At 44.1% G+C, this 14,290-nt stretch overlaps 2 protein-coding genes across 17 annotated transcripts in view; one reads left to right on the forward strand and one right to left on the reverse strand.

Annotated features, from left to right (window-relative positions):
• Positions 1-240: 240 nt before the first annotated feature.
• nr2e3 (nuclear receptor subfamily 2, group E, member 3) lies at positions 241-9,544 on the forward strand. Its single transcript, XM_006628929.3, has 8 exons — positions 241-1,016; positions 2,201-2,351; positions 2,724-2,827; positions 4,450-4,695; positions 5,141-5,322; positions 6,464-6,704; positions 7,617-7,722; positions 8,103-9,544. Exons 1-8 carry the CDS (start codon positions 929-931, stop codon positions 8,233-8,235), a joined length of 1,251 nt encoding a protein of 416 aa, XP_006628992.1. The 5' UTR covers positions 241-928; the 3' UTR covers positions 8,236-9,544.
• A 41-nt stretch (positions 9,545-9,585) lies between these two features.
• Positions 9,586-14,290, reverse strand: part of myo9aa (myosin IXAa) — a 176,468-nt gene continuing 171,763 nt past the window's right edge. For all 16 annotated transcript variants that reach the window (XM_015343498.2, XM_015343494.2, XM_015343500.2 and 13 more), the window contains one exon: positions 9,586-14,274. In XM_015343498.2, the coding sequence (XP_015198984.2) occupies positions 13,817-14,274 (458 nt within the window). In that variant the 3' untranslated portion in view covers positions 9,586-13,816. The remainder of the gene's footprint in view (positions 14,275-14,290) is intronic.

A 14,290-nucleotide genomic window follows, 5' to 3' on the forward strand; every position in this document is an offset into this window, starting at 1 on the left:
TTCAGACACCGAGAAACGGAGAGGGAGGGAAAGAGACAGGTTTTAAGTTACAGAGCTCCGGCCTCCAACCTGGGCTTTTGTTGGGCTGGGTATTTTTTTGCACTTGGTGAAGATTCACCCCCTTTTTAATTCTTCGCAGTGTGACTGATTGATCCACCTCTAGATGGACAGTAAAGATTAAGAGGATGACAAATAAGCATGTGCTTACACAGCGCTTGGAGCTAATCCTCCTGCCTCCCTTTAGGAGCCGGGAGAAGAGAAAGACTCACACAGAGACACTCCAGCCGAGCGAGCTGGGAGGAAAAGAGAAGGTTGACTTGCAACCCCTTCAGGGTTCACCACTGAACACCACCGCTCAGCACCAAGAAAAGAGCTCCTGTTCCAGGACCTGGGAAGGGGACACTCACCGAAGCAGCATTCCTGGGCTCGTCTTTGTGAATCCAAAACAGGAGCCAGCAAAACCAAACAAACAGCGGACAGGCTGTCAATGAGATACCTGCTGGCAAGAGTGCACTGCGAAGCAGAACACCTCTGTCATCAGCACCGCACAGCCCGGGAGAGAAGTTTCACTGAAATGTGAAGTTTTGCAGTATCCTCAGAGAGTAAAATCTCACCACCATCAAACTCCTGAGGTTCCTTTTCCCTGGAAAAGACCACCAACACTCCTGGAACACTCTTGAAGGAAACTCTCCTCTTTTACCTCTCTCTCCCTCACACCAAGGAGGGACAGCAGGGCGAACACGCACGAATATATGCATTAAAAAAATCTCCGTTTTGTGCCGTGCTTGGAAATTTCTGCAAAACTGAGACTGTACTTCTCTGAGCCACGACCGTGTGTCTCGAATAACCGGAAGGGCCCTAAGGGGGCTGTCTGTGGAGGGGTACCTGCATTGCTTCTCCCTCCAGGACCTCACTATTCCCTCTGACAATGGAGGACCACCTTTCCAAGATCTCGATGACACCGTCTCCTCCCAGCGACTCTCCAGTCAGCACTGGCTTGGACGAGAGCCGAGGAGGTAAGAAACAAGATGTCAGGCCAGTTTCTTATTCATATTGTGACATAAGGATTGAAAAGGGGCTAAAAACTGTGTCTAATCTGACAAACAACAAGTATTGTTTTACTATCTGCATGTACTGAACTTTAAATCTCTGGAATGCTCTGCAAAAAGAATATAATTAATTTGCTAAACACCTGTCAAAACACAGACCTAAATATTTCAGTGAAGGAATTTGAAGTGGATAGATTATGTATACAGGAGGTAAGAGTGGGAATTTGCCTCAGTGTATGAGCTGAAAGTAGAAGTTCACTCCACACTTAAAAGTTAACAGAAAGAAGACACAACATTTTACCTTTACACATTGAAAGAAGGAACAATAGCTGAAAACTTGTTTTTCTCCATCTTTCATTTGAACTTTTTAGTGCGGAATTATCATCTGCTTGCCTATTTATTGGTTCAGTACAGTTTAGCTGTTGAAAATATTGTAAAACGTGTTTTAAAAAATCCTTTCAGTGGCTGTGCAGCAGGATTACAAATATTTTTTTAGCGAAGTACTGCACACTTTGGGCACATCTGGCATGTGATGAGAATAAAGAAACAAAACTGTTTTGCCACATTAAAACAAAGGCTTTAAAATGAAGAGCAGAAAAACAAGTTTTTTTTTTAGATTGTGTCTAGTGATACAATCTCACATACAATCTCAGAACTGGAAAAACACATTAGCATGAGGGGATGGAAAAGTGAGCATTTTCCATTAAATTATAAGAAACAATTTAGAACTGTTTTACTGATAATATGATTTGAGTCATTTATCGTACATTAGCCACTGTTGTTGTGCGTTTCAATTATAACGTAATCCAGGCCATTTAAGAGTTATACTGCAGCCTTCCATTGGGAAATAGGGTGCCCTTTGGGAGATTCGAGGCGTTCTGCACCTGATGCACCTTCGGCTTCTAAACAAAACCAAATACTACCGAGAACACAGGCGTTTACAGTTATATTTAGAGTAAACTGATTTGATAACAGCTGTTCACAAATCCCACGCCCTTTTTTTGGGAAGTAATCGCTTGAGGCAGGTGTCAGCACACATGTGCAGGAGGTAAGAGAGCGAACAGGTGACGCACTAGAAATGGGGCGCAGTTTCTCACCGGGAGTCCAGACCAGTCACAGCGGGGCCTCTTTCCGTTTCTCGCCGCTCCTAGTTAAAAGCCCAGCCCCCGGGAAGGCCCTGAGCCCCGCCCTGCTGTGTAAAGTCTGCGGCGACACCAGCAGCGGCAAGCACTACGGGATCTACGCCTGCAACGGGTGCAGCGGCTTCTTCAAGCGGAGCGTCCGGAGGAAACTCATCTACAGGTGAGGGCCGGTCATTCCTCTGGGGAGCCCCGTTTCCGAGAGCCGCACGCTGAAAGGCCTTCCTCTCAATTCCATTCGAGGTGCTTTCATCAGCATGACCGGCGGGTACAAGCAGTGCTGCCAAAGCAAATAAAAATAAAATGAACAGGAAACAAAACAAAGAATAATAAAAAAAACTCTACAGAGATATTAGAGACTTATCCTAAAATATCGACATATACTGTAAACATACAGTATGGAGCATGATTGGGAGACGGACTCGCTGTTCCTCAGGCTGTGACAGGAGATCACATACTGGGCTGGAGTTCCCTGCTCCCTCTCCCAGTAGGATTGGGACCCGTTGTGATTCTCTCTCTCTCTCTCACCCTGAAGGTGCCAGGCAGGGACGGGCATGTGCCCCGTGGACAAAGCCCATCGCAACCAGTGCCAAGCGTGTCGACTGAAGAAGTGCTTGCAAGCTGGCATGAACAAGGATGGTGAGTGAAAGTGCAGGGGTGAACAGCCCTTCAGCACTGCTCCTGACCCTGAGATACCAACACTGGCCTTGCGCCTCAGAAAGCAGGGGTTAGGGGTAAGAGGACAGACGAAATGCAAACAGAAAGAAGCAAGAAAGTTCCTTCCTGGAAAAAGGTACTTGAAAAGGCAAAATAAATAACAAATATTCTTTGCAACAGACTGCTGTGCGGAATTATTTTGAATCAAAGAAGCAACATTGTCTATCAGAAGTTTAAATGTCCAACTGTAATTATTCAGTAATGCCATTTTAAATCAAGCTTTTAACACCTTGAGATGCAGTCATATTCCATAATTAAACTTTATTAGAAGTATTTATTTAAAAGAAAATAGTTGTATTAATACAAGGTATTTGATATGTAATATATTTAACGGCAGACTAATAAAAACGATTCCATGGGCACAGGGGAACTCCAAGACCAGACTGATCTGTAGGCCTTTGGGAATAAGAATGTCCACTTATAAAGAGTCATGAAAATCAGAGAAATTTGCTTAAAAAAAGTAACACAGTACATAACTTTTTAATTGAATATCCTAAATAATATACCCACAGTTCTCCCCTGTTCAATGTCTTTAAGCGGTACTAAAAAGCAAAAGGGTACTTCTTTCTGGTGAACTGAACAACATTAAATGAAAAGAGAAAGGTCTGAATCTGGTCATCACAATTTGATTTGTCAAAAAGATTACAAAACCTTTGAATCTTAAAACAACTTTGATCTGAATCTTGACTCTTTAATCTGAGTTTGCCTGCCTCTTGGGTTAGCGTCTGTCTCCGAGTCTGTCTTTATCTCTTGACTGGACTCTGAGTTGACTGAGGACTCTGCCTGTCTCTTCAATCTGCATCTGTCTCTGAGTCTGTCTCCATCTCTTGCCTGTGTCTTGACTCTTGAGTTTGCCTGTCTCTTGAGTCTATTTCTTGTCTTTTGACTCTGTGTCTGTCTCTATCTCTTGACATCACTCTGAGTTTGCCTGTCTGTTGACTCTGCATCTATCTCTGAGTCTTTCTCTTGACTCTGCGTCTGTCTCTATCTCTTGTCTCTAGACTCAGAGTTCGCCTGTCTCTTGACTCTGCGTCTGTCTCTATCTCTTGTCTCCAGACTCAGTGTTTGCCTGTCTCTTGACTCTGCGTCTGTCTCTATCTCTTGTCTCCAGACTCAGTGTTTGCCTGTCTCTTGACTCTGCGTCTGTCTCTATCTCTTGTCTCCAGACTCAGTGTTTACCTGTCTCTTGACTCTGTCTCTATCTCTTGTCTCTAGACTCAGAGTTCGCCTGTCTCTTGACTCTGCGTCTGTCTCTATCTCTTGTCTCTAGACTCAGAGTTCGCCTGTCTCTTGACTCTGCGTCTGTCTCTATCTCTTGTCTCTAGACTCTGAGTTCGCCTGTCTCTTGACTCTGTCTCTATCTCTTGTCTCTAGACTCTGAGTTCGCCTGTCTCTTGACTCTGTCTCTATCTCTTGTCTCTAGACTCAGAGTTCGCCTGTCTCTTGACTCTGCGTCTGTCTCTATCTCTTGTCTCCGGACTCAGTGTTTGCCTGTCTCTTGCCTCTTGTCTTCTGACTCTTTCCTCTTGTCCCTGACCCCACAGCGGTGCAGAACGAGCGACAGCCTCGCAGCACTGCCCAGGTGCGCCTGGACACCATCGACGTGGACACGGAGAAAGACCACCTGACCACCACGCGGGAGCCCACCTCCTCCTCCTGCTCAGTCATCACCCGGCCCCTCATCACCTCCTCCGCCCCGTCCCAGCGCTCCGTCAGCCCCCAGAACAACCATCGCTTCATGGCCAGCCTCATGACTGCGGAGACCTGCGCCAAGCTGGAGCCCGAGGACGGTGAGTCTGCCCCCTTCTCGATTTGACATCTTCCACCTGCTGTTCACCACCATCTGAGCTTCACCTTGCATTCCTCAGGCTTTAACGCTTCCAGAACTTTTATGTTTAATTCCATGGTCACAAGCTTGGTATTTCCAATAGGATTAAACTAAAGGAGTGAATACATTTGTGACAGAAAAAGAAGAGGTCACTGCACTTTATGAATACATTTCTAAAAACATAAATATTGTGCTTCTATATGTGGAAGGCACAGTACATCTACAAAGCTGAAAAGCACCAAAGGAAGGCATCGACAGTAGCATAACTCCAGATGAAAAATAAAATTGTGGAAAAGCTTTAAGAAAAGAATTTGGAACATCAGATTACAACTTGCACGAAAGCATATGATGAAGAGATACTGTATAATGTATGCGGTCAACTCATGGTCCTTTGCTTTCTTCTCTAGTGGATGAGAATATTGATGTAACAAGCAATGAACCTGAGAGGGCTTCTTCAGAGTACCAGATGTCCCTGTACCCACCCAGCAGCCCCGAGAACGTGTACGAGACCTCTGCCCGCTTGCTCTTCATGGCAGTCAAATGGGCTAAGAACCTCCCGGTTTTCTCTAACCTGCCTTTCAGGGATCAGGTGAGTAACAAGACAGCCCTAAGCCTTTAGAAACAGGGGCCACGTCAGATCACAAGATATACTAGGGTTGTTCGAGTACGTCCCATCCACTTGCAAACTTCACACAACAAAACACCACTATCCTGGAGCTTTTCACTAGATAAGCAATGGAAATATTTGAGATGCTTTTATTATTCAAGGAAGAGAATGGACACACTGGATTGTGAAGAGAAAAATTATAATTGGAGAAGTACATGCACAATAATTAAAAATAGATGCACGTTATATTGAGTAGAAAAAAGTGATCATTTTCGTTTTTTCCCCAGTCTTGCACCCATTGCTTTTTCAATTAGACTCCCACAACCCTGTACTGGATAAAGAGGTTTAGGAAATGAATTGATATTTGTTTTTAATCCTGTTGAGCTAAATATGTTTATAATTTCAACTATAATTACCCACAATTAACCAATAAAACTTAATCTTTTGGTAAGCCTTGAGATCTTACTTGAAAATCTTTATAGAACAAATATGAATGCAATTTCTCCACATATGAAAATTAAAACACTTCTCAATTTGGAGAATCTCTGTTATGAAGCCAATGTATGGAGACTTATAAAATGATTAATTGCTACATTAATCTCACCTAAACAGACTTGAGGTTTGCAGACATTTTATCAAAGCAGAAGATTTGACAATATCTAATGACTACACTGCAGAGAAAACCATCTCCTCCAGACAATATCTACGGTATGCGTTTTTGGCACCTACATGTTAACCACACCATTAATGCAAGAACCACTGCCCTTCCAGTGCCTCGGATTGCCTGTTCAGTGATGTTGGACAGGACTAAGTCAGCAGCAGGGAGTCGTTTCTGAGCCATGTCCTTCTGGCTATCAGCCCTTGGCTCTTGCATTCACACATGACATTACAAACTGCTGCAGACTACAAAAGGTGCTTCCGGGGAAAAATAAACTCAATTCTTTTCATTACAAAAGGCAACAATGCTACCCTTTAAACATGATTCTTTAAACTTTAAAGCTTTAACCATGATGCTCTAGCTGAAACAAAGACCAGGGCAAAAAGATTATCCCAGCGGGGTCGAGAACATCAGGTGGGCGTCCACGTCTGTGGAGTGATTGACCTGCTGCTCCTGCTGTCCCAGGTGATTCTGCTGGAGGAGGCCTGGAGCGAGCTGTTCCTGCTGTGTGCCATCCAGTGGTCCCTGCCCCTGGACAGCTGCCCCCTGCTCTCGGTGCCCGAGCTCTCCCCCAGCCTTCAGGGCAAGACGAGCTTTTCGGGAGCCGACCTGCGCGTGCTGCAGGAGATCTTCGGCCGCTTCAGGGCCCTTCCTGTGGACCCCACTGAGTTCGCCTGTCTGAAGGCCATCGTGCTCTTCAAACCAGGTGGGCCGTCCTTCCCTCAGGGCAGCAGGAATTCTACTGGTCTGCTCAGACACGTGAAGAGATAACAGGGCTGGGTGCGCACACTGAGGAATTGGGAAAAAATCGGATCACGTTAGGGGAGACGGGGTCGTGCAGTGGTTTCGAATTGCGTTCTTGCCGCGCCTCGGTCCTGGGTTCGATTCGGGACCTGGGGTGCTTGGAGTTTGTATTTTCACCCCCGTGTTCACGTGGGTTTCCTCCAGGTGCTCCAGTTTCCTCTTGGGGTTCAAAAACATACAGGTTGGTAAACTGGCTTCTGGGAGAACTGGCCCTGGTGTAAGTGTGTGCGTTTGTGCCCCGTGATGGACTGGTGGCCCATTCAGGGTGTATCCAGTGCGTGCTGGGATAGGCTCCAGCTCCTCCGCGACCCTTTACTGGAGAAAGAGGTTCGAAAAGGGCTGGAAAATTTTAGAGCTTTCTAAGATAAGCAGTCTGAACATCCTAGAAATCTCTGTGCAGTATATTTTATTCATGACTTTAATATTTAGGATCATATTTGGAGGTTTTGACTCAAATTCCGTGCATATATTGAATTCAAATACTGATTAGGTAGAAAGCAAATATTTCAGTGGGAAAACGTTGATTTTTTTTTCCAATAAAGGAAACCCAAAAACCCCAAAGTTTTGGTCACCCTTCACAAGTGTGGAAATTGAGATCTAATTTTTTAACATTTCTCTAATCCACAGATGTGGGTCATTTTTTTTAAATAGCTTGTCGTTATATTAGAATATCACATATACTACAACTGAACAGCACCTCCGGTGGAGCTGATCATCGTGTGATGCATTTTTTGCTACAAGTCTTTTCATTAATTAGTATTGTGGGAAAATCAAACATCCAGTGGGAATCCCCATGTGTTTGCTGGTCTTGCAGAGACCCGAGGCTTGAAAGACCCAGAGCAGGTGGAAAACCTTCAGGATCAGTCACAGGTGATGTTAGGCCAGCACATCCGGACCCACTACCCCAGCCAGCCTGTCAGGTAAGCAAGAGACTGCCGTTCTTACCAACACTGCTTAAACCTTATCCTCTTCAGAGCTGTTACTTAGACGTCACAACCTCTGCTCGATCTCAGTCAGGATCACAAACTGATCTGCTATAGTTGAACAGTCACACTTAAATGTGGCCAGCTCTTGGGATGAATATTGCACTCATTTCTGCAATGGCACAAGAGATGTTTCCTTTTAATACAAACTCTGGGAATCTGTTTTCTACCCAATGCAATACAACTGATGGATTTCATATCACAGCCTTTCTCGAAAGAGAAACCCCAGATTTTAACTGTGCCTTGACCACTTACTTTATAATGGTTCTTTCCTCGATTCCAGTAAGATCAAACCCCGGTTCTCATTTTCTTTGCAGGTTTGGGAAACTGCTGCTGCTGCTGCCCTCCCTGCGGTTTGTGGCTTCTGAGAGGATAGAGCTGCTGTTCTTCCACAGGACCATTGGAAACACGCCTATGGAGAAGCTGCTCTGTGACATGTTCAAGAACTAGAGACACCCCAGGAAAAAGACGGCCCTATGGGGTACCCCCCGCTCCCCACCCCCGAGGCAGGCAAATGCACTACAAGGCTTAGAAAGACACTTTGTTTAGTAATTTGCAGCTGAGATGCACTGTGAAAAGAAAAGAAAAAGACATTCAAAGGTTGTCTGCTTAGAACCGTGGCTGTGATGAGCCAATCAGACTGGACTTGTATCCAGTGAAGCAGCCTAAGAGAAAAGACCCAGAGATGCCTGTGCGAGGCAAAACCGGACCCAGGTAATCTGGAAGAGTTCTGAAAGATGATCTTGGACAATGCAGGTCTTGCCGGTATTTGAACATTTGCAAAGACCCGGAATGTCTCTTCAAAACTCAACTTGCTACCATTAAAGCCATGAGCCAAGACCAGCTTTACTGGCGAGCACGTGTAATTTTAAACATCACTTTTCCTGTGATTAGTTATTTGTTTCTTCTTTTTTTTCTGTATAACTTTGTATTGTGTTCTGTTAAAATTATTAATTTCTTATAATTTCAGACACATACATACATTTCTGATTTGTATATTTGTTGTGATGCCTAGTCCAGGCAAAACTCGGATCATGCCTGTTCAATTTTCTGCTTTTTTTTTTACATCAACAAAACATGGGAATATCGGTACACATTGTGTTACTTGACCCTACAGCATAGACACAAGCAGTATATCAAGGCACAGTGCAGAGGCACTGGAAAAAAGATCTTATATGAGAGGATCCAAACTTTATATGATCAAATCAGAGTCTAGGTTTTCCCAGTACAACATCTAATCTTTTATACTGTATGGCTGTAGGTGCTTAAAGGGGCTTCCAACTTAACTTACTAGGTCAGACTTAATGTGGTGTTTAAATCCAGCTATCTGCTTCCTTAACAGATAAAAAGTGAAACTTTATCATTTTATATTGAAGAACATCAAATTTCATCCTCAAAACTGCTTTATAGGTTCACTTCCAAAGGCATTCTTGCGCAAAGCAATTTTTTAACTCCTCAGCAAAGTGATCAAAGAACATTTTGATAACCATTTACATTATATATAGGTGTTTATAATTTTCTTTGTAAAAGAAATGTCCTGATATTGATAACCTTTGTCTAAATATTATTAAATGTGATTGTTGTTAAATGAGCTTTGTACTGATTTAATTTTGTTTCCTCCCATTCTATGAGCAAAAAAACCTCCACCAGCATAGTCAAAGCCAAAGTAATGTAACAAATATAGTACTGGTATGAAAAACCCATTCCCTATAGGATAGAGCCCAGTGGAAGTATATAAATAAATAACTGAATAAGCACATCCCTTTTCCCAATGGTTCATTGAATGACAGTTCCATGCTGTTTTGTTCCAGGTTTGCTCTTTAATAAGCTGATGATTATTTGTTCATAAACTTGTTTGTACAGCCATAGACATATATACTTTTTCTTTTTTAAGAAATATTACACAAATTGCACTTTATACATACGACTGTGTGTCCAGAACAGCTCACATTGAAATACAAAGCTCAAGTTGGATTGCGTCATTTTGCACAATCGTACAGGCGGTGTGGCCAGTTAAAACATTGAAGAACATGATTACTTTATATATAGCGTAGTACACAGGATAATATATCCTTTTACAACAGGTAATTGTTCAAATTTACACTCCTAAGCATAATCATAAATTACTATGTAAAAAAGCAGAGCATGCCTTTTCCAGTGATTAGTACATTCACTTTATGCAGGATGCCACGGACAACGACAACCCTTTGGGAACTGATGCCAGCTATATTCTGGCAAGGAGGATGTTTTTTTATTTTCGATCAGTTCAGACCCCCCCCCCCGCACCAGCAGGGAGTGCTGTTGACACCATATATCTGCTGCCTCAACGCCATCTGTATCTGCGTGCTAGTAACAAACGAAAACACTGTTGTGAGCACCGCCTTCAAATACTAGACCCTGTAATAGTTGGCAATAAAGAGTACATTTTGACTTGACTTAGAATAAACCAGACATTGAGAACAGTACTGTAGTGGCAGGAGTTTACATTAGTGCTACAGTATGTGGAACATAGCTGAATGGATCTCAGCCCTAGTGTAGCAAAGTATCATACATCTGTAGCAGGGGTACCTCCATTCGATGTCATTAGTAGACTTTGAAGCTTCTAAATTTATTACTGAACGGATGCCTGACTGCTGGAGCTGGAGACTTCTATAATAATTTAAGATTAGCTATAGCAGAAGCCTGCAATGGGATAGAAATACCGAGGTCTGCCCCGCTCCTCTCCCCCGATGTATATCCTCTTCAGTGGTTCAGCCAGACAAGGTCCCATGTTAGTTAAGTGGGACCTTAACTAACATGGGATCAGCAGAAGAGCATCCTCAGCAGCTCTCTGGCACAGCATGGAGAAGGTATTTTCCAATAAAGGAAGAGCTAACACAACTGCCTTTCTATCACAGCCTGGGATCTTTGCAGACCAGCACAAGTAGCATTTTGGATTTACTACCATTTTTCATCAGGGTTCAGGCAATGTAAACCTAATGGATTTTTGCCAGATTCATGTAAAAAAAGATTTAAAAATATTATGGTCATTATTTAAAATGATTTAAAAACAGAAATGTGATTTTGCACTGTTTAGCCAGTTTTAAAAGCTCCTGCACCGAGAGACGGTTCGCTTGTGCATCAGTCTGCGAGTGGGTCATGGCAGCGACAGCATGTTGTTGCAGCACCCAAGACAGTACGCTAGGTCTGCTCCGACAAATCTCACACGGCATCACCTCAAACGTAAAACAAGCCGTTTGAAGGGAAGAAAAGCATATAAAAAAGAAGCCGCCTTCATTTTAAGACTGAAACCATTTTCTTTCAAGAGGCTTTTGTCGTTCATCAATTCTGTAAGCTGATTAATCTTCCCAGAAGAACAGTAACTCCACAACTAGGCAGCAAGAAGGAGCACACCTACCATGTTCTTTTAGGTTAGGTAGCATACCTCAAATAAGGAATATTGAAATCTTTCCAAAAAATCATAACTGCTATCCCAAGTACAAGCCAAAAACATTACTTTTTAAAGCCCAGATTTCAACCTTACTTGTCGCATACTTCTCTCATGTCAGTTATACTAAAAAACATTTCAGAAAGCAGACTGGGTGTGGCATTGCATCCCAATATCCAAATGTCCCAAAGGGTTCTGCTGGAGTAGGTTTTCGACAGACTGCCATGAAATACTGTATTTAATGACATGCGTACCCATGACTGGTAACACATATACAAGCTGTTTTGTACTATACTAGTGGCCTACAAACTTCAGAGTGGCTTCTTTTTAAGTGGCAGATGCTTCACTTTTAATATTGCACAGGTTAAAGTATAGTGTATATATATTAGACCTCTCTGCCTTTTATCAGCTTTAAAACAGATCTAAAAACTGTAATACTTGGTGAAGAAAACAGAAGAGAAACCTGCACTCTGACTGGTGCCAAAAATGGTCTTTTAATTTACTGAGTTAAATTTGATAGTGAAAGATGATTGCCATATACTGCAGGATATACAGACACTTAAATTACAGTTAAAGTGATACCATAGCTAATCCAGCCACAATTAAGGAAGACTAATTTCAGAAAAAGCAAAGAAGCCACATTATTGAAATCAAGAATTAAACATCTTTGCTTTTCTGTTGGCAATTAACCAGCTGTATGGCTGTTCTAGCTGTGGAGAGCCTGTAACTGGATTTAACCCAGCATCTAACTCACACTTGTTGCCACTTAGTAAGAAAGCTTAAACCTCTTTGTATGGCTCAGTTGTCTCAAAGACGAGGACCCGAAAAGGGTGAAAAGTGTACAGAACTGTTTCTACATTAAAGCAACTGGCATGTGCAACCTGCCTGGGGTTTCAGTTGATATTGTCCTCAGAGCTGCGAGCTGAAGAGCAGTTGATAGCAGGTCACTGCATGAACGTTTTTACAAAATCTGTATCTAATCATTCACAGACAACGCAACATGGGAGCACACAGACTCCCACCATTAAAAGTCAATAATCAAGTGATAGCTTTCTACTATATCCTAAAATAGCTTAAATACTTTTCCCCCCTCTTACAACGTTAACAGAAAGTACATTAAATGAAAATTCTCACATGCCACTAGTGTGGTCCCCTGTGCTTTGCCTTTGCAAAGTGTACTGACCATCTCAAAATGACACAACCTGATGTCCCTTCACAAGACACAGCACTCGGCATTCCTTTAATCCCGCAAGACTCGAGCTCTTCCTGCTCCTTCTTCTGCATTTCCGGTTGGCAGCGCTAGATTTCGGGAATTAAAGTCAGTTTCTCATCTTTTAACCATATCTGAATGCTGCTTTTCCGAAAATTAAAAAGAACGAACAGACGAAACAACATACGGAAACGCAGTGTTGACGGTAACCTGGGACTGGACTGGCTTTATACCCTGCTGTTTGACTATCGCCCGGGAAAACCATCAAACCCCTCCCATAGACAAGGGCTTTCCTTAGAACTGAAACTGAGCTACAACAACGAAAATAAGAACAACAACAACAGCAATAGCAATAAAAACAAAAGAAGAAAAATTCAAGTCCTTGCTCTGTCACTTTTCATTTAACACTGATGTCTCGGAGAAAGAAAGGAATCTTGGGTCACGTTTTTAGAAAAAGAAAAACATTTCTGGCAGATCCTTTTTCCTGTTGTTTTTTTATCTACCTGCATTACATTATTTTACATAATTCATAAGGTGGTTAAATGGCATAAGCTGTTGTTTCCAAACAACATTTGTCACTGAGCTGGGATCCTCCTTGCTGTAAAACCAAGGCAGACAGCCAGCTAAGTTGGTCCCTTTCGTGGTGATATCTTCCCATATTAAAAAGCAGCACAACCGATGAACACAAAAAAGTGGTTTTCTAGAAAAACACAAACGTCACCCAAATCCATACAGCCTCTGTCTCCAAATTCTCATGACTTACGACGGACATAAATATTCAACTTTAACTACCCAGCAGCCACTGGTGTTCCGGTTTTATACACGTTTTTATATTATATATATTTATATATTTATATATATTCAACATTATTAAAATCTATTAAAATGCAAAAGGAAAAAAAAAAGTAACTATGAAAAATATGCCACGTGATCAGATTGTTCTGAATGTAAACCAGAGAGCAGCCAGTCATTTTCTACTAAGTCAGTGGAGTTCCGGCTGCCGATGGCTCCTCCCGTTTAAATCTCTTCCCCAGCCGCAGGGCCCTGCTGGTCACAGGAACCGTGTTCTCCTGGAGGGGTAAAGGTCGCCACTGAAAACCTCGCCTGGGCTCCATGTCCAGCTCCCTTTCCCCCACCGTCCTGCCCCAGACTTCACCGGGCTGTGGTGTTCAAGAACGTCACAAAAAAGAGACCCCAGGGAACGCAGCTGCAAGTTAAGGCCGCAAGCCCACAGGCCCCCCCAGCCAGGGGGCTCTCCCGCTGTCTCCTCATGGCACTCTGGGGTGGTCCTGCTTGGCGCTGACCTGGGCGGGGGCGCAGCGTGTGCAAGGCAAGAGCTGGATTCTGAAGAAGGGCTGGGCAGACCGCGCCCTGCTCCCCGGCAGAGGGCCCCTTCACACCATGAACTCGTTGCTGCCGTACAGCACCAGCTGCTGCGCCGAGCCGAAGTCGGGCTCCGCGTTCCTCTTGCGCCCGCCGCCCTCGGGGGGCTCCCGGGGCTTCTGCGGGGAGCCCTTGGCGGTCTTCAGCTTCTGCTTGCCCTTCTCGGGGTTGAAGGTCCCGCGGCTGGTGAACTGCGGCCGCTCCTCCCCCTCGGGGTCGGCGCCCGGGGCGTCGGCGGGCTCGCTCGGGGGGCCGGCGCGGGACGCGGGGGCGGAGGAGGGGGACTTGGAGTGGAAGTGGAACCGCCGTCTGGTCACGGGGGGCTGCGAGTAGGAAGAGGAGACGGAGGAGACAGTGGAGGCCGAGTCCACGGAGTCCAGGGAGTCGGCCTGCCTCCTCAGCATCCTCCTCGTCCTGCTGGGGTACTCCGCCTTCTTGGGCCGGGCGGCGGCCAGCCCTGAGCCTCTCTCTGCGGGGACAAGCCA

This window comes from Lepisosteus oculatus, chromosome 5, assembly GCF_040954835.1.
Source record: "Lepisosteus oculatus isolate fLepOcu1 chromosome 5, fLepOcu1.hap2, whole genome shotgun sequence".
Classification (NCBI taxonomy): Eukaryota; Metazoa; Chordata; class Actinopteri; order Semionotiformes; family Lepisosteidae; genus Lepisosteus; species Lepisosteus oculatus.